Source organism: Carcharodon carcharias, chromosome 31 (assembly GCF_017639515.1).
Source record: "Carcharodon carcharias isolate sCarCar2 chromosome 31, sCarCar2.pri, whole genome shotgun sequence".
Classification (NCBI taxonomy): domain Eukaryota; kingdom Metazoa; phylum Chordata; class Chondrichthyes; order Lamniformes; family Lamnidae; genus Carcharodon; species Carcharodon carcharias.
In genome coordinates, this window is record NC_054497.1 from 20,161,765 (window position 1) to 20,182,876 (window position 21,112).

At 41.6% G+C, this 21,112-nt stretch overlaps 1 protein-coding gene across 2 annotated transcripts in view; it reads right to left on the bottom strand.

Annotated features, from left to right (window-relative positions):
• The window catches only part of LOC121271622 (probable ATP-dependent RNA helicase DDX17), a 41,425-nt gene that overhangs the window by 8,122 nt on the left and 12,191 nt on the right, over positions 1-21,112 (bottom strand). Inside the window, exons 4-12 of one of the 2 annotated variants that reach the window (XM_041177668.1) lie at positions 20,957-21,090; positions 18,778-18,843; positions 17,119-17,260; positions 12,948-13,108; positions 12,550-12,722; positions 8,695-8,805; positions 8,304-8,365; positions 5,386-5,445; positions 1,576-5,204 (exon numbers count right to left, since the gene is read on the bottom strand). In XM_041177668.1, coding sequence (XP_041033602.1) covers positions 5,122-5,204; positions 5,386-5,445; positions 8,304-8,365; positions 8,695-8,805; positions 12,550-12,722; positions 12,948-13,108; positions 17,119-17,260; positions 18,778-18,843; positions 20,957-21,090 — 992 coding nt within the window. In that variant the 3' untranslated portion in view covers positions 1,576-5,121. Of the gene's footprint in view, positions 1-1,575; positions 5,205-5,385; positions 5,446-8,303; positions 8,366-8,694; positions 8,806-12,549; positions 12,723-12,947; positions 13,109-17,118; positions 17,261-18,777; positions 18,844-20,956; positions 21,091-21,112 lie in introns of those variants that run through there. The other variant, XM_041177667.1, reaches the window with a different exon arrangement.

Below are 21,112 nucleotides of genomic sequence, written 5' to 3' on the forward strand. Positions count from 1 at the left end.
CAGTCTTCCCCAAGCAGAGACTGATTGGCAGAAAATAACAGGCATTATTTAGCTCTAGTCTAAATGTAGTAGATCTGTGAAGGAATGCTTCCTTAAGACTCAAATTCCTAATGTTGTGGTAATATGAATTGTCTCAAACAGCTGTTCACAACGCTCTTCAGGGCTAGAAATTATCATAGAATTACTAGTCTAAGATTGCTAGAATCCATTCTCGTATCAAGGATGCTGGCACAACACTGACTAGTGACCACTGACTGAAGATTTTGGGTGTGGACATTCTATTGCAATATTCTGAATACAGTAACTACGCATAAAAAAATCCAGTATCCAATCTTCTCACAATTGTCATTCCTGACCAGGCTGTAATATTTATGATAAACACCAGCAAGGATTATAATGCTTCTAAATATTACAGATGGCAAAGTACTCAACATCTCAAACCTTGACATTTGGGATTAAATGAATGTCTAATTAACACAAACCTTGGAATCTCAAAAGTGGGAAGGTACTAGGAGATTGGCTTTGTGCAACTGCTGATTACTACAATCTATGACAGATATGTGACATTATATTGACCATTGCTTGAATCCATTCTGGTGCTGTGAGTGTGAGCACAAGGCTGAGTAGCTGACCACATCTTGAACAGTTATGCTTGGCTTCGGAAACAGCAAGTACTTTTCTGTCCACACTGTTTTTGAATTGATAAGGAAGCCTTCTGAAAGGAATCAGTCTGAGGATTTGAGTGCATTTGATTGCTATGTTTCACTGCACCCATAGAGCCTCAATGGTTAGAAGGCTAACAGAACACCAAACTATTTGCTCTTATCGTACCAGTAACTGCATGATAACTTTTAACCCTACTGATAATTTCAGGTTTAAGACATAATTTAACCTTTATTCAAAATCTGCATTTTAAAAGATGATATCTAGAAAATACAGATTTCTTCCCTCCTGTATCGAGTAGTATTTACCAGTCCGATGCACACTCCCTCCATCGTACTGCCGCAGCCAATCCCGTTTCTTTGGTTCTGGCGGTCTCCTTTCGACCTCCGCCCTGCGACACGGGACCAGTGGAGCTGGGAGAGCATGCATCGAGCATTCCCTTGTGGCGAGAAGTCCCACACGCTGGGATGGATGGCTGAACACTTTTCTGTAGCCCGACTTTCAGGTAGCACCAGAGGGCCGCAGTTTGTCATTAAACAAGGTCCTCCAATCCACTCTCCAGAAACACAACAACTCCCAGCCTATGCTGCATCTAATGCCCAGACTCTCTTTTAAACATTTCAAATTATTTTTATTTGGAATTTACTGAAACTATTTTTGAAGTCTGTTTCTCATTACAAGAATGGGCTCAAGTTTCACTGTGCTATCTCTTCCTATTTTAAATAAGAAAGATGAACATTACTGCACTGAACTACTCACCCCAATAGACAGTCAGAAGTAAAGAGATAAACAGATATGAAAATGTACATGAAAAATGGAAAACAAATTATTATAGCACATATTGATATCAAATAGAGACGGACACAGACAACAGCTAATATACACCAGAGATATAGATCTCAAGTAGCCAAGTTTGACCAGTACCCCGTCCTAAAGGACAAATCATTTATTACTGTGGTGAAGCTAAAAGCTTACACCATCATCTGTGTCCTAATATGCATGGTTTTCGCTGACAATTTACAGGCACCCTGTGCAGAATTTACAATATCACAGGTTAAAATGCAAATGCCTGCATCCAGAAAGCTGTACAAAGGCAGTTGCTTTTTTGCATCATTTGCTTTCTAGTTTCAGGTGACCACAAACTAGTACTTTTCAATGTTAAAATTTGTTTCTACAGGTTTGGAGAACCAAAGTCACCAAAAATGGGCAAGATGAAGCAACTCCCATAGAAATCTTGAAGGCAAGTTTACTAACAGCTTTTTAATGACCAAACACCTGTCAGTGAGCTGCCTGTAACTATACACTTGCTACACTGAAAATTGAACAGAAAAGAAGCTGAGTGACCCTGCATATTAATGCAGCTGCATCACTGGTGCACAGTGGTTAGGTATGGGTTGTGATTCAGCTTATCCTAGCACACCATCAACTCCAGTGTAGCATTTGGAGCTCTACTGGTTGACTTGTTGTGTTTTTCAGATTACGTATATTCAATAATCTATAGGGGGAAGATTTGTTTCCAGCAGCCAATTATCTTGGGAAACAAAAAGCTATCAAATGGACAAATCCAAACCATGACAGTGTCAGTGAAAGAATTGTTGTAGGTTTATGAAGCAGTGCAAGAGGCTTGTGCACTGTATCTTACTGTCAAGTGGCACACTTCCTATGGCAGATCTAAGAGATGCCTCTGATATTGGAGCTGTGGATAATCTCCTGCAATTCTTTCCCAGCTGGTGATAAAGGACAGAAGTTGTGTTAAGGAATAGGGACAGAAAAACAAAGTGTGGAGCATAAAAACCGAGTTTCTTCAAATTCCATAAAATATTATTTTAATTGAATTTAAATGACTCTACAATGACCTCAGTACACAGCACAGACTGCAGGTTTTAAAACTCAGAGCCCATTATTAACGGCAGACTGGGAAAAATATCAGGACATGTAGCTATTTCTGGGGATCTGATCAGAACACATGGTAGCTATTCTGGTTCTCTGTGAATTACAGCTTTCCTACAGAGAAAGTTTGCTTCACACAATAAAAGCTCAGGCCCTTAATATGTACTTTCAGGGTTGCCCTTAAGCACTATATTGCCTATTGGCTCTCCACAGTACACCCATGTTTCCAAACAAAATTTTTCCCAGCCTGGTGGAATCAGTAGGTAACAAGAAACAGACTGTGACCTACATGAAATAGTTCTCAGTTTTGTATCAAATTCTGACAACGTCTAGGCAAGATGCAGAAAGCAGCAATCTACTCGTTCCTACCTTAAAACCTTTTTGCAACCCGCTTTTCGGGCAGCGAAACCTCAGACAGGCCCAAGATGTTACCGGACAAGCCCCGACATGACGTCCTGTGAAGGTGAGGGAGATACTTGGCATGCTTGGCAGTAGGGGTTTCACAATAGTTGAGAGTAAACTGTTTGCACCACGTTACTCCAGTTCTCATCAGAAACCATTCCCCGGGGATTGCAATAGAGCCACAAATCCACCACAATATTCCAGATGGATCAGTTGGCTACATTTGTTGCTAACCAGCGGGGATCAAGTAGTTTCTTTTGCAGTCTGTACTAAGAATGAGCAAACTGTTCCATCTGGTGTTTCCCCATTAAGGGGCATTTATTTTGTAACAGGGACACTTGACTGTACTTCTAACTCTTCACGTAAAGAGATTGAGAACATACACACCATTAATTCCTAGTTTACTGCTAGTGCCCGTTAAAGGGGAAGTTACTTCGGAACAGTCTGTCCATCTCAGACTGAAACAGTGGGCCAGTAACTGTCAGTCTGTGCATGGTCTTCCCATCTACATCAGTGGCTAGAAAAGTTTGTTTCTAGCTCCAAGGCACTTAAGTTTGATTGCAGAACTGGTCGGCCATGTAAATGCAGTGCTTGGTGTGAAACCCCTAATCAGCAGACAATTCCACACGCCCCTTAGTTTCAGCAGTAAACCAATTGTCAAGAAAATCAAATTTGGATAATACAAGGGAAATGTCAGATTTTATCAGGGAATTTTGGTTCTGCTTTCAATTTTCTGATCATGGAATTGGCTTTTGTGCTGGTTTTCAATGAACAGGGTTTCAGATAAAGCCACTTTTGTCAGTAAAATACTGAAATTGTACTGAATTCCAGCTGTTAGAAAATGAAGAGATGGATTGCTAAATAGGCTCTTTCAGACCAGGCAGGGGATACACTGGGTTAAGTCGTATCCACCCCATAGAAAACAAATCTATTCCTAACTTCTTTAAAGCCCATCAATCATCAGGATGCCCACAAGTTAAAGGTGAGCAGCCTGCCTCACTGCTACATTCAACACCAGTTTATACTAACCTCTTTCCAATGTGAACTCTTTAAGCAGAAGCACTTCTATGGAAAATAAGGAGTACTTCTATATGTGCAAAGTTATGCAGCACATCAGTAGTTTCTTTTGCCCCTTGTTGCTAATCTAACACAAGAGTATCAGATATTCCTGGAAAACAAGCGTACAAACCTGTACAACACAACCACCATCCCCATTGTTACTGGTATAAATAAAGTACCTCAAAAGGCACGGCTTTTCTGCATCTGCACCCGTATCATGCAACTGCAGGGCCCAAAATTCTAACAGCTACCCATACAATCTTTCACATGCATCACACAGGGCAACTGCTTCTGTGTGGATCATAATGTTGACTCAAATCCCATCAAAAACTCTACCATAATTGAGGGCAGCAGTTGATGTTATGCAAATGGAATCCAGAATGTGGTATTAATGGATGTTTCTGTTAATGAAGTCCAGATTTCAAAGAATGAATAAATAAAGTATCCAAAAGATCAAGTGCTCCATTTCCAGAAGGAATTCTGGAGTCACAGAGCAAATTTTACACCAGCTATTAAACAGCCTCATGGTTAAGCGTATTAAATCTACTGACCTCTCCGAAATACACTTCAATATATATTCCCATTTTTGGAATATCCCTTATTTGAACAAGGGGCAATATTTAACATGTATCCAAAAATCTCAACTAAATGAGCCCACGCCATGCAAATAGCCATAAATTCAGCTGGACTCCATTGTACACAATCTGACTAACATGGGTAAGATTACCTGGAACCTGAACAGTATCCTGGTTGATAGGTGAACTCAGGCAGTATAGAGCTTTAATGCCTCATTGCTAGGCTATGCTGGTTTGATGGGCAAGTGAACATCTATGAAGTCCCCTAAGTATTCTCTCCATTAAGATGGCTTGGAGCAGGGCTTGAACCCCACAAGGCCAGGGCAAGCTGGATATTCAGTCAGTTGGGAAAAACATTATCTGAAGACCCTATTTATTTAACGAACCAGTCCGCTGCAGAGGTTGAACCAGACAGTGCCAGGGCGAGCTGGATAACGGCAGACAGGGTAAACATTATCCGAAGACCCCAAATTTTGGACAGCCAGCCCAGTGCATAGGGGTTGAAACCCCACATGGTAAGGCTAAGCTTGGTTTATGTAGGTGGCGGTAGATGGATATCTCCTCTCCCTCTTGGTGCTCGTTTTGTCATGCCTAGGCCTTGCCGCAGGCCTGTACCTTAATATAAAAACAAAGAGACATTTTAAAAAACAAAAATAAGTCACTTATTTAAAAAGCTCAAGATGGGGGGGGGGGGAATCACACTACGTCACTTTAAATATAGCTCTCCTCTTTCAATTTAGGAAATTTCACGGCTTGCTCTGCAATACATTTTCTTGCAAACATGTTGAGTACAAACCTAGACCGCGAGATGCAACATCGGTTGCAATAAGGATGGGTGCCTTTCCCGAACGGAATTCTGCAAAAAGAGGAGAAAGCACTTCATTAAAAAGACCCGACATAGAACCATACTTTCTCATCTCATTCCTTCGCTATACAGGAAGCCCAATTCAATTCATTTTATGCATAAATTATTTACAAGGAATTAATAGAAAAGCTAAACATGCCACTAGTCAAGGGGGAGATAAATAAACCAGGAAATTACAAGCCAGTCAGCTGGTGATGGGGAAATTATTGGAACAGGGAAATAGTTTGCTGTGGTGCTCCCTAAGGATCAGTTTTGGTCCGATTATTATTTACAATTTTTATAAATGACCTAAACTATTGTGTAGAGAACAGCATTATAACATTTGTATGTGCTTTGAAACTTGGCAAAGTTGTAGACAGTGCTGAGGATAGTTATAGGTTTCATTGACAGACAGGATGGTGAAATAGGCAGAAGCATAGTGCTTGGAGATCAATGTGGAAAAGTATGAAGGGATGCATTTTAGGGTGATTAATATGGAAAGACAGTATACAATAAATAGCAAGGTTTTGAAAATGTAGAGGAGCAGAGTGACTTGGTATCCAAATATACAACTCCTTAAAGGTAGCAGGGCAACTTATGACGGTGGTTAAAAAAAATATGGGTTACTTGGGTTCATAAATAAAAAAAATAAAATACAAGAGCAAAGATATCATGCCCCAGCTTTACAAATCATTGGTTAGGTCTCAGTATTAAGAACAACACTGGACATCACACTTCAGGAAAGATGTAGAGACACAGAAGAGGTCTGCCAGGATGTTATCAGGGATGAGGGAGTTCACAGAGAAAGTTGAGGGGTGTCCTAATAGAAGTTATGATGATGATGAGATGCTCTGATAAAAAAAGTAGATAAAGAAAAACTATTCCTTCTGGCAGATGGGCCAATAATCAGAGACCATCGATTCAAAACCTTTGGGAAAAAAACAAGAATATTTTTCCATAGAATTGTCGGGATCTGGAACGCTGCCTGAAAAGATAGTGGAGGTTGGTTCCATGAAAACGTTTTTAAAAAGTGAGACGGACAGGTACTTGAGCATGAGGGTAAAAAGCAGGGACATAAATTAAGTATGACTACTCTTACAAGGAGCCAGCATTAGGCACGACAAGCCAAACGAATCTGAGATACGATGATAAAATGAAATAATAGTGTGGCCGACATCTATAAGTTAGTCAAGGCAGACTAAAACCAAGGCAGAAAAATCCAAGCATTTTAGATAGGTCCATGAAAGGGTAATTTAGAGAGGAAATGGAAATGTTACTGTGTCAAATACTCTTCAGGTCAATTTTCACAAACGAGCACTGACAAATTTCAAGCATCATTCATTCATTCTCATCACTCATTCCGGTTCAGGGCTCAACGGAAGGAGAGATAAAAAGTGCGGTTATAGATAAAATGTGTGGATTGTGTACACAAGGCCACGTATGAGATCCTAAAATCCCAAAATACAGGAGAAAATAGGCGAGGTTCGAATAAAATACAGGCAATTGGAAAATATCCTGATCATGTATAATGGCATGACAGAAACTCTGAAAATAGAAACCAGTTAGCCAACGATGAGGAAAAAGCTCAGAGCATTAAACAGGACATCAACACTCATCTAAAGATCAAAGAGACCACTAGCAGGGGACAGTTTACATTTAGAAACAGTAGGCTGTGCTGCCTCATTAGCCTAGCAAAATTTCAACTAGTATATGGAGTTTAATCAGCAAACAAAATTTGACTTACAAAAGCTCAGGAATTCTTAATGAATAGCAGAACTGGAAACTGCTTGCACAAGGAAGCAGAAAGAAACAAGAAAAAGATGCAGATTGGGATACAAAGGAAGTCAATAAAAGGGCAGTTCTCTGCAAAAGTGGAATGGAAGGATCCAGGGATGATTAATTATTCATTGATATTATCAGTTCATGTGAAACGCTAACCAAACGAATTAAATACTAGGATTCATCTCAAGGGCACTCATGTGAGGCCAGGATTTTCTAACTTTGTATGAATCACTAGTGAAGAGACTTTGAATATTGTACACAGGTGTAGTCCTCCCACTTTTAGGGGAAAAACACAATTTACTGGAGAAGGCCCAGATGTTGAGGACACTTCCAGGACATGAAAAGCTAAGTTAAAAAAAAAGAACTTATTTGTTTTAGTTGGAGGAAGCATTAAAGGGAAAACATGGGCTAGGTCTTGCAGCGAGGGAGGTGATGCACATACATCCAGGCTATCCGAACACAGAACCAAAGATGCAGTTTTAAAGTTAAACTCTGAGCGAGTCCAAGAGTGTGATGAAGCAGAATCCCAAGCACAGCGAGGCTGTTAATTATCTTCTTCAAAAGGTATATGGGAACTAGACTGGAACACAGCAGTTCCTGTGCTACTGAGATTGGGGCAGGGGTGGAATCTTGCAAGTGAATGGCAGCAAATCATGATTTAATTCAGCAGATCTGGAGGCTGCTAAATGCACTTTCAAAGAGCTGGTCGGCACCCTTTTAGAGATCAGGGAGTATTTACACAGGACTTTTCTCGAGGAGGTTAAATAGAAGCAGAGTCCACAATAGAGAAGCAACTAAATGGACTGTGGGAGGAATGAGCTCGCCGGATCACTGGCCCTTTCTTGCTTCATGTTTTTACAATGGTCATTATAAAACACTCCTTAGTCTCTAGATTCTACCCAGAGTTGGATTTAGGAGGGTGGGATGAACTTAAAACATATGAAAGCAGCAGTAAGTTCACTGAGGCTCATTTAATGATTAAATATACTTCACAACAATATTTAAATAAACATTAACTGGCTTGTTAATTATATATAAATAGTTGCTTGAAACTAGGCATCAACAATGGAAAAAACACCCATTCTTACCATTTAGGACCCAGTCTCTCTCTGGCTGACTTTTATCTCCATGAATGCACATTGCTGGCCAGCTGCAGGAATGAAGAAAAGGGGTGAGCTTGAAAATGTAGAAAATGAGACTGCCACCACGCCTAGCATCCAACCACCAAGTCCCATGACTCCTTCTGTAAGCAGGTCCACATTTGTCCTTATGGTTTCCCTCATGTAAGAGTGATTTGTAGCCTGGAGATCATGAGGATGGGCTGCTCTTGGGCCTCTGTAACCCATCGCCATCTGGCCCTTCCCACCCACCCTCCCGTGTAATTGTGCTGTGCCAAGAAATCATGTTTCAATTTGGCATTTATATAAACAAGAAGTGTTTCCTTCAAGCCTCTGAGGGGTGGAGTGTAATAACACCTACCCGTCTCTCCTCATCCTGCGGGTCAGATCGTCACAGCGACGTTTGGTCTCCACAAAGATGATGGTCTTATTTTCTTTCTCTGCCATGATTTCTTCCATCAGGTGGAGCAGTCTGCAATTAAACACATTCATTCAGGCTGGGAGCTGGTGCTTTTAAAGGGTCAGTTTTGGGTCTATCACTCATCAACTCCTGCGCAGGGAGAAGCATTATAAAGTTTGCAGACCAAATGAAATTTAACAAAGTAGTAGATAGCAGGAGACAGATACATCTGACATGCAGCAAGGCCTTGACAACACTGAGAATTGCACTGACCAATGGAAAGTAACACTAATGTTGCACAATCACAGCCAGTGAATATCTTCAAGATCAGAGTATACCACCTCCCAGTGACATTCAATAGCAAGAACTAGAAGTCATACATTCAAACTCATTGATAAATCACTATAGGGGAACACAAGTAGAAGCAGCAGTAGATCACATGGCCCACCAAACTTATTCTGTCATTCAATGTGATCATGGCTGATCATGGGTTTCAACTCCTGTCCGCACCCCATATCCCTTAATTCCGAGACCAAAAACCTGTCTATTCCAGCCTTAAATATATTCAACGATGGGCCATCCACAACCCTCTAGAGTAGAGAATTCCAAAGATTCACAACCCTTTGAGTGAAATAATTTCTTCTCATCTCAGTTCTAAATAATCAGCCCCTTATCTTGAGACGGTGCTCCTGTATTTTAGAGTCCCCGACCAATGGAAACAATCTCTCAAACTCCAGAGAATATAAGCACAATTTACTCAGCCTCTTATCATAGGACAACCCCCTCATCCCAGGGACCAATTCAGTGAACCTTCACTGTACCATTTCCAATACAAATATACTTTTTTAAATATGGAGGCCAAAACTAAACACAGTATTCCAGATGTGGTCTCACTAAAACCCTGTACAACTGCAGCAGAACTTATTTATTATTGTACTCCAATCCCCTTGCAATAAAAGCCAACATGCCATTTGCCTTCCTGATTGCTGCTGTACTTGCATGCTTCCTGCTTTTCTTGTCGGAGCAAACCTAAGTATCTTTGAACATCAACACTGAAGTTTCTCACCTTTAATGAAAATATTCTGCTCTTCTCTTCCTATAACCAAAGTGAATAGCTTCACACTTCCCACATAATATTCCATTTGCCATCTTATTGCTCACTCGCTTAACCTGCCTACATTTCTTTGCAGCTTTTGTGTCCACCCCACAGCTTCCACCTAGCTTGGTATCATTAGCAAACTTAGATACATTACTCTGTTTTTTGATCCAAGTCATTAATAGATTGTAAATAGCTGAGGCCCCAGCACTGCTCCTTGCAAGCCTGTTAACTTAAAAAGCCTTGTTTGTGCCCACTCTCTGCTTTCTTCCATTAACCAATTCTCTATCCATGCTAATTTATTTCTCCTACTCCATGAGCCCTCATTTTGCCTTTTAATCTTTTGTGTGACACCTTATCAAGTGCCTTTTGGAAATCCAGGTATACTACATCTATTGGTTTCTCCTTGATCTACCCTACTAGTTACATCCCCAAACATCTCTGTCAAACAGGATTTCCTTTTAGTAAAATCATGTCCACTTCTTCTAATCATACTATGCTTTTCTAAATGCACTGTTAAGCCTTCCTTAATAATAGATTCCAGCATTTTCCCAATGACTGATGTTACGCTAAATGGCCCGAGATTCAGTTTTCTCTCGCCCTCCTTTCTTGAAAAGTGGTGTAACATTTGACAACTTCCAATCAGTTCCTGAATCTAAGGAATTTTGCAAAATCATAGCTAGAGCATCCACTATCTCTGCAGCTACCTCTTTAAGAACCCGAGGGTGTAGGCCAGCAGGTCCTGGGGATTTGTCAGATTTTAGTCCTGTAAATTTCCCCAAGGCTTGTTCTCTGCTGATATTAATTTCCTCACTCATTTTAGCCCCTAGGTTACTATCAATTTCTAGAATTGAAATTCGTCTTCTACCGAAGATAGGCAAACTATTTGTTCAATATCTCCGCCATTTTCTCACTCCCCATGATATAAGGGACCAAGTGTCTGATTCTAAGGGACCAAATGTTTACTTTAGCTACTCTTTTCCTTTTCTTATACTTATAAAAAGCTCTTTTTTATATATTTCTGCCTAGTTTACTCCCATATTCTATTTTTTTTCCCAAATTATCAACTTTTTCCTGGTTCTTTGCTGGTTTCTAAAACACTCCCAATCCTCAGACTTGCTATTGTTTTTTGAGAGTGTAAGGCTCTTTCAATTTAATAATATCCATAACTTCCTGAATGAGCCACAGATGGGTCTTTCTTGCTGGGTTTTTGTTTTGCAATGGAACATAGTTTTGTTGAACATTTTGAATTATTTCTTTAAATGCCTTCCACTGATCGTTTACCACCAAACCTTGTAGGCTATTCATGCAATTAACCGTAGTCAGTTCTCCCCTCATACATAGGAAACTGGCTTTAAGATTCTTGTTTGTGATCAGAGAACGTCACTTTCAAACTTAACACGGAATTCAATGGTATTATGATCACTAATTCCCAGTGCATCTTTTACTATGACATTAATCAACCCTGCTTCATTACATAATACTAGATCTAAGATAGTTTTATCCCAAGTCGGTTCCACTACGTACTGCTCAAAGAAACTGTCACGAAAACATTCTACAAAATCATCCTCTAGACCATTCTTGCCAATTTGATTATCCCAGTCTATAAGAAGATTAAAGTCCCCCACAATTATTACATTTCTTTTGTTAAAGGCTCAAATAATTTCTTGTTTAATGCTCTGTTCAACAGTATAACTACGGTTAGGGGCCAAAAACTACTCCCACCTGTGTATTCTGACTCTTGCTATCGCTAATTTCCACCCATACTGATTCTACTTCATGATCTTCTGAGGTCAGATCCTTTCTCACTAATGTCCTTATGTCATCTTTTACTAGCAGGGTTACCGTCCCTCCGCTGCTATTGTCTGTCTTTTCAAAATACTGTGTAACCTGGAATATTTATTTCCCAACTTTGATCATTTTGTAACCATGTTTCTACAATAGTGATTAGATCCAAATCATTTACTTCTATTTGTGCCACTGGTTCATCCATCTTATTGCAGATGCTTCATGCATTCAGATAGAACCTTCAATTTCATTCTTTGACTCCTATTCCTGCAATGACCTTATTCATCAATGTGCAATTTTTGTTAAACTCTGTCCCTTCCTATTGCATTCTGCTTGCCTCTACCCACGTCATTATTCTGTTCCAATGCCTCGACTTTTCTCTTTGCATTTCTAAATCTCCCTTCACCCCTACACTACCGCTTTGTAGGTTTAAAGCTCTGTCCACAGCCCTAGCTATACGATGGTCAGGACCCTGGTCCAGCTTGATTTAAGTGAAGCCCATCCCAATGGAATAGGTCACTCTTTGCTGATTACTGATACCTTTGAGAACTCCCCCGCCCACTGAGATTGGTCAGCACATGGAATGCTCTACCTGAAAAGGTGGTGGGAGCTGATTGCAAAAATATTAAAACTCCGTTGGACAGATACTTGAGGATGAGGAGCTACTGGCGTTGACAAAAAGCCAAGAATGTGGGACTAAGCATGACTGCTCCAAGAGCCAGCACAATGGGCTGATCAACCTCCTTTTTTGCTGCAAGTTTCTATCATTCTATAAATTTTATAAAATTCGTTCAATCACGGGATATAGGCTTCACTGGCTGGGCCAGCATTTATTGCCCATTCCTAGTTGCCCTTGGGAAGGTGGCGGTGAGTTGCCTCCACCTCACATAGTGGGCTATCACCTGGCAGCCTAAATAGCTAGACACACTCACTTCAGGTCCTTCTCCGTCTCCTGACATACATCAACAATTTGGAGGATATTGTGATTGGCACTCAGCTCCAGGGCTCCAACATTGATCTGGATGTAATCCCGTAGGAAGTCCTCTGCTAGTTGCCGCACTTCTTTTGGCCAAGTGGCACTCCACATCAGAGTCTGTCTGTCTGGCTGAATAAAAGAGGCAAAGTTTTAGGATTTCTAACATGGATCCAGTGCACAAAGCGCCATTTCCAATTATCCCAGTCCACGAACATATTGTTGGCATTACGTTCCACTGTACCAGAATGAGGGGTATTTAGGCTCAAGCGTGCGAAGGTGTGCAATTTTAACAGCAGCACACTGCCTTATAGGCGGTATGATTTTAACGATGCTTTCAATTTCCACTATTCTTACCCGGATCTGTTCCACAATCTTCCGGATCTGAGGCTCAAAGCCCATGTCCAGCATGCGGTCAGCTTCATCCAGCACCAGGTAAGTACAGCGACGGAGATTAGTCTTCCCAGCTTCCAGAAAGTCAATTAATCGGCCTGGGGTTGCAATACAGACTTCCACTCCTAAAATAGGGCACAATGAAGTAGAAAGTACAGGATCAGAATAAATCACTGAGCTAATAAACAGTGGCTCAATTTAATAAAATAAACCAATTTAATTTTCAATTATTATTCTCCCTGTTTGCTATTTTGTTCACTACTTTATCAAATCCTACACACTCTAAATTACATACCTATCTTTTAATTGAGCTAAAATAACGTGCAGCATTGTGTCAATGTACATGTATGTATTGGGTGGCCTGGGGTCAGGGTAAATTTTGTGGGGGTGGGGATGGTGCAGGGGGTTGGTGGTGATGATTAGGTTGACAGGTTGGGAAAGAAGGATTCGGATGTCCATTTGACTTCTTACCTCCAATCTGGGTACAGAAATCTACAGCAAGCTGATCAAATTTGAGTGTCAAATTAAAATGGAGTGAACAACAAGGTGAGAGGATGGGATTAATGGAGAAGTGTGTCTAACATTCACACAATTGAATAAACAAAATGGCAGAGAGATTTATAAATGCACAAACACCACATTTTTTTTTATCAGCTGCAGGCTATTGCATGGTGATGTATAGGATAGCTGGGCCCAATTCTGTCCTCACCTGACATTCAGACATGTTGAATTCTAATAGGGGGATAACAAATGAGGAAGAAAACTCTTTAATTGTTCCCCTCCTCGACTCTGAACTGATTATAGAACTCCTCCCACAACTTAGCTGAGTTCAAACAGTGCAGATTAGGGATCAAACTTCCTTTATTCATTCATTCATGGGATGTGAGTGTCGCTCGCTACTAGGTCAGCATTTATTGCCCATCCCTAGTTGTCCTTGAGAAGGTGGTCGTAAGCTGCCTTCTTGAACCACTGGAGTCCATGTGGTGTAGATACGCCCACAGTGCTATTAGGGAGGGAGTTCCAGGATTTTGACCCAGCCACAGTGAAGGAACAGCGATATACTTCCAAGTCAGGATGGTGAGTGGCTTGATGGGGAACATCACCACTTGGAGGTTCACACGTGTCTGCTGTCCTTGTCCTTTTAGATCATAGTGGTCGTGGGTTTGGGAAGTGCTGCCTAAGGAACCTTGGTGAGGGTTCCTGCATTGCACCTTGCAGATGGTAGAAACTGCTGCCATTGTGTGTTGGTGGTGGAAGGAGTGAATGTTTGCGGAGAGAGTGCCAAACAAGTCCTGGATGCTGTCAAGCTTCTCGAGCTACACTCATCCAGGCAAGTGGAAAGTATTCCAACACACTCCTGACTTGTGCCTTGTAGACGGCGGACAGGCTTTGGAGAGTATGGATGTGAGATTCTCACCATAGAATTCCTAGCCTCTGACTTGCTCTTGTAGCCACAGTATTCATATGGCTAGTCCAATTCACTTTCTGGTAAATGGTAACCTCCAGTATGTTGATAGTGGGGGATTCAGCAATGGTCTTCTTATCGTGTCCACGGACAGTCTATACATGGCCCAGCCAGAACTGGACACATTTTTGCGCCTTGTTGTTGAATGTCATAGGGCAATGGCTAGAGTCTCTCTTGTTGGAGATAGTCATTGCCTGGCAGTTATGTGGCGCCGATGTTACTTGTCAGCCCAAGCCTGGATATTGTCCAGGTCTTGCTGTAGTTGAACATGGACAGCTTCAGTAACTGAGTCATCATGAATGGTGCTGAACATTGTACAATCATCAGCAAATATCCCCACTTCTGACCTTATGATGGAAGGAAGGTTATTGATGAAGCAGCTGAAGACGGCTGGGCTGAGGACTCTACCCTGAGGAACTCTTGCAGTGATGTCCTGGAACTGAGATGATTAACCTCAAACGACGACAACCACCTTGTGCTCAGTATGACTCCAGCCAACCGAAAATTTTCCTCCTGATTCCCATTGACTCCAGTTTTGCCGGGCACCTTGTTGCCACACTTGGTCAAATGCTGCCTTGATATCAAGGGCAGTCACTCTCGCCTCACCTCCAGAATTCAGCTCTTTTGTCCATGTTGGAACCAAGGCTGTAATGAGGCCAGGAGCCGAGCGAAACCTGGCAGAACCCAAACTGGGCGTCAGTGAGCAGGCTATTGCTAAGCAAGTGCCAATTGATAGCACTGTTGATGACTCCTTCCAACACTTTACTGATGATGGAGTAGACTGATGGGGTGATAATTGGCTGGGTTGGATTTGTCCTGCTGTGTGTGTACAGGACATACCTGGGCAATTTTCCACATTGCCGGGTAGACGCCAGTGTTGCAGCTGTACTGGGACAGCTTGGCTAGGGGTGTGGCAAGCTCTGGAATACAAGTCTTCAATACAATTGCCGGAATATTGTCAGTGCCAATAGCCTTTGCAGTATCCAGTGCCTTCAGCTGTCTCTTGATATCACGAGGAGTGAATCGAATTGGCTGAAGACTGTGATGCTGGGGACCTCCGGAGGAGGCCGAGATGGATCATCCACTTGGCACTTCTGGCTGAAGATTGTTGCAAATGCTTCAGCCTTGTCTTTTGCACTTATGTGCTGGGCTCCCCCATCATTAAAGATAGGGAAATTAGTGGAGCCTCCTCCTTTACTGAGTTGTTTAATTGTCCACCACCGTTCACAACTGGATGTGGCAGGACTGCAGAGTTTAGATCTAATCTGTTGATTGTAGAATCGCTTAGCTCTGTTTATCGCTTGTCGCTTATGCTGTATTGTAGCTTCAATGGGTTGACACCTCATCTTCACCGGTGCCTGGTGCTGCTCCTGACATGCCCTCCTGCACTCTTCATTGAACCAGGGTTGATCCCCTGGCTTGGCGGATTGGTAGAATGGGGGTGGGGAGGGGGGGGGGGGGGGAGAGATATGCCAGGCCAAGAGGTTAGTTTGTGGTTGAGTACAATTCTGCTGCTGCTGACAGCCCGCAGCACCCCATGGTTGCCCAGCCTCGAGTTGCTAGGTTTCTTCGAAATCTATCCCATTTACCATCGTGGTAGTGCCACCTAACATGATGGAGGGTATCCTCAACGTGAAGACGGGACGTTGTCTGCGCAAGGGCTGCGTGATGATCACTCCACTGATGTTTTTCCTTCTTGTTGGTTCCCTCACCACTTGCCGCAGACCCAGTCTTAAGGGCTCAGCCGCTCAGCCAGTAGTGGCGCTACTGAGCCACTCTTGGTGATGGACATTGAAGTCACCCACCCAGCGTACATCCTTGCCACCCTCAGTGCTCCAAATGGTGTTCAGCATGGAAGAGTATTGATTCATCAGCTGAGGGGGGCACGTTACATGATAATCAGCAGGAAAATTCCTTGCCCATGTTTGACCTGATGCCATAAGACCTCATGGGGTCCGTAGTCAATGTTGAGGACTCCCAGGGCAACTCCCTCCAAACTGGTGTCTGGGACATTATCTGTAAGGCATGTTTCTGTGAGCATGACAATGTCAGGATGTTGCTTGACTAGGCCCCAAATGTCAACAGGGCTGAGTTTTCCATTGTCGTTTCCAGTTCACCTAGGTGGTCCATCTGGTTCCATTCCTTTTAGACTTTTTAGTGAATTGATATTTCAGAGGGCAGTTAAGAGCCAACCACATTGCTGTGGGTCTGGAGTCACATGTAGGCTAGACAGCAGAGCTCCTCCCCTAAAGGAGATCAGTGAACCAGGTGGGTTTTTATGACAATCAACAATGGTTTAATGGTCATCATTAGACTTTTTATTTTCAGATTTTTATTGAATTCAAATTTCACCATCTGCTGTGACGGGATTTAAACCCAGGTCCCCAGGGAATTACCCTGGGACTCTGGATTACTAGTCCTGTGACAATACCACTATGCCTATCCCTCGTCTGCATGGCTGTTATTCACTGCTTAAATCCACAGAGCCACATAAATCCAGGAAATGTTCTAGCTCCAGAAGTACACATTTTTTGCAAGTTAACTGTAGTAAAATTTGAAAAAGCATGAACAACCATGCAGTCTGCTTTGCAAATTTCAATATTTATGAGAGACTTCAGCATCTCCACAGATAAGATTCTGCGTAAGAGAGTCAGCCATAGTTCCACATACCCCTCTCCAGGTCCCGGATCTGAGGGCCTTTAGGTGCACCTCCGTAAATACAGGTACTCTTTATCCGTGAAGATTTGCCATAGTCTTCTGCGACCAGCTGCACCTGCTGTGCCAGCTCTCGAGTTGGAGCCAATACCAAGCACTGTGAAAGGGAAAACCCAGCAATCAGAATATGAAAACAGATAGACTTAACCCAGAATAATGTTAACAACTCTAAATGAAAAACTCTTACGAGCAGTATACAACTTAAGTGGAGAGAGATTGCAGAACTCTGCAGCACAAGAGGAATCTGAGTCTCCCGGTACATGAATCACAAAAGTTAGTATGCAGATGATTAGGAAGACAAATGGAATTTTGTTGTTTATTGCAAGGGGAATGGAATATGAAAGTAGGGAAATTTTGATACAGCTGTACAGGGCATTGGTGAGACCACATCTGGAGTACAGTTTTGGTCTCTTTACTTAAGAAAAGACATAATTGCATTAGAAGCAGTTCAGAGAAGGTTCACTCGACTAATTTCTAAGGTAATGGGGTTATCTTCTGAGAAATGGTTGGGCCTGTATCTATTGAGTTTCTAAGAATGAGAGCTGATCTTTCTGAAATGTTGTCCACTCACTCATTGATTCTGAGGGGACTTGACAGGGTAGATGCTGAGAGGATGTTTCCCCTTATGAAAGGCTAGAACTAGGGGCCACAGTTTAAAAATAAGGGTTCTCCCATTTAAGACGAAGATGAGGAGAATTTTTTTTCTTTCAGGGAGTCATTAGTCTGTGGAATTATCTTTCCCAGAGAGCAGTGGAGGCACAGTTATTAAATATTTTTAAGGCTGGGTTAGATTGACTCTTTTGTTAATCAAGAGTCTAAGGGTATAAGGGGTATACAGGAAAGTAGAGTAGAGACCAGAATCAGATTAGCCATGGTCTTACAAAACGGCAGAGCAGGCTTGAGGTGCCAAATGGCTTACTCATGCTCCCAACTTATATGTTTGTACGAGTGTAATAGAACCCTCTTATGGCCATTTGCGCATGTTTGTATATAAACCAAATTGGATTAAACTGGTTTCACTTTGCTGCTAGACTCCATGTTGTACACACGAGTGCTTTTGTCTTGCGAAGATATCAGAGTTCAGAAAACCTTTCCAATTATATAACACCTTAACAAAATACTCAAACATTTCAATGTGCTTCACATGAGTTACTTTGAAAAGTGGCTGTTATTAGCCAAATGTGACAACCATTTTGCTCTGAATAAGATCCTACAAAAAGCCATCAGGATGGTCTGTAAATCTGCTTCTGGCGGATTTGGTTGAGGAAATGTTACAGATGGTGGAAGAACTCCCTCCTAAAGAATTCTTAATATTAATCTGAACAGGTACACTGGATCTTGGATTACCATCTCATTGAAAAGACAGCATCTTTAACATGCACCAGTCCCCTGCGACTATACTGGAGTGTCAACCTGGATTATGTGCTAAAGCAAAGGAGTGGGGCTTGATACCACATACTTCTGATGTGGGCAGGAATGCAATCATTTGAGTTGTGCTAAGATATGGTTCTCTATAATCTCACAACAAATAATCACCATCCAAACTATAAAATGTTGCCACAAGAAACAATTAACAGAGATAATTGCAATTAATTTAAAGGAAAGCACACTCACAATGGGGCCATCACCACGCTCCAGGAATGGCTGATGGTTGATGTGTACAATGGCTGGCAGTAAGTACTGAAAAATAAAAGCTCAAGTTACAATCCTTCCAACAATCTAATCATTAATTTACTCAGTAAACTGTTAAAACTCACAGCTGACAATAAACTTTCAGATGTCATACGCTTCCCGTCACTACTAAAATTGACGAGTTGTGGGGACTTTATGCATGGAGTTTCTTTTCCCCTGACAGATGAAATCCAAATTCAGGCCACATTATACATCTATCCTTGCCCCTTCCTGCTGCTAGCTTTGCCTACAATTTTATTAACTGAGCTCTACTAGATTTTTAATATATATATATTGATGCTCTTAGCATCTATAAAAATAAATTCTACACGGCAACTGCATGTGGCAACAAGAGTTTCAGTCAACTCTCCCGTGAAGTCATGCCTGACACAAAAGATGGTTGTGGTTGCAGGTCAATCATCTCAGCCCCAGGATGTCAGTGAATTTCTCAGGACCAACCACTTTTAGCTGCTTCATCAAGTCTCTGAAGTGGATCTGAATCCAACAACTTCTGACTCAAAGGTAAGAATGCCACTAATTGAGCAACGGCCAATGTTGTTGGTTAGCTGAAAAGGCCGAACGCCAACTTCAAGGGTAGCTAACAACGGGCAATAATGTCAACATCCCGATAAGGAATTAAAAAAATCTTGGGCAGAGAAAAGGGAAGGCTAAATTCTAGATGCAACTACAAGTTCATCTAGGACAAGACACCCACATTGTTTCAGATATATTACAGTTAATTGATTAGTACCCTGTCTAGCAACAATCCGGGGGAAGGGGAGAAGTGAAGTACCAGGCCGGGGTGAGTTCAGGAGAGATGGGGGAGAAGTCAATATGAAACAGATATACATTTTATTTTCAATGGCTCTGGGATTCACTTGCCAAATGCTAAAGTTCACATCCTTCAGAGTCTCTTGGGATTCATACTCAAGTCATATGGGCAATCTAGAGCAGGCCATATTAGATTTAAATAAATATGATTTCATTCATTAGCAGCCGAAAGGCATGTAAACATTTATCCAAAAGTGATCATAATCTGATCAAATTCAATGTTGTGTTTGAAAGTAAAGAAAGTCAATAAATCCACCAGATCCAGATAAGAATTCCCAGCAAAGGCAGTAATCTTGAGAATGTGAAGGATTTTTGAGAGGCCATATCAGCCTCGAGAGATAATTAGGAATCAAAAGGTTAAAGTACAAACAAGCTTAAAGCTTTGGTAGAAGATTCAAAAATACTTGGTGACATTTAATTCTATTATCAATAAAAGGCTCAAGAGGATTGTGTGGGTCTAAGTGAAGAAGTCCTGCTACAAGGATATTGAGTGAAACTATTCTAAAATGATAATTCTAGAGCAGCAAGAAGAGAGTATGTGCATTTTTTACAATGTCTTTCATGGTTGATTTATAGGCAGTCACAGCAGCTAGTTTGTGTACAGCAAAGTCCCACAAACAGCGCTGAAATGAGAAGCCAGCTAATTATTTTCTGGCGATTTTGGTTGAGGGAGAAATGTTGGCCAGAAATTCCCTGCTTTTCTTTGAATACAACAACAGCATTTTTTACATCTACTTAGATGGAAGTCAGAACCTCGGTTTCATTTCTCAGCCAAAAGATGGCACCTCTGACAATATAGTAATGCACAGAACTGTCAGCCAAGATGCAACTGGAGAGTTTTTGATGTCAACCCCAAATCCTGTGCTAACATAAATGTGAGCAGTCCCTATCAGCCTTGTGGATGACCTTCTGAAAGGAACACATGCTTTCTGAAACTAGAAATCCAGATGCATTTAGGTTATATAAAAAAATCTAAGAGTATATAGACTTTTCAAGGATTTAAGGCATAAGCTAAAAATCCAAAGATCTAGAGTAACAAAATCTTCTTTGGTGTGCCGGTAACATACTTGCTGAGAAGAGGTTAAAAAAACGTCTTTCATACAGATAGTGATGTTGGAAGAAAGGCATGAATCCTAGTGGCTGCTTGCTCACAGATGGTAGTATGTGCGAAAGCTGAACAACTTCAAATGAAACTTTCAGGTGTAATTTAAACTGACAACAGCTAACTTACCCAAGAACCACTAAATTTTAATCTTTCACACAAGGAGGAGAAAAGTTGAAAAGTACTTACAGCCAGAGTTTTGCCAGATCCAGTCTGTGCAATTCCAACCATATCACGACCACTGAGTGCCACAGGAAAGCCCTGGCACTGGATCGGCGTCGGCTCCACAAAATTCAGCGAACAAAGAACGTCCATTACGTAGGCTAGAAAATGAAAAGCAAAACA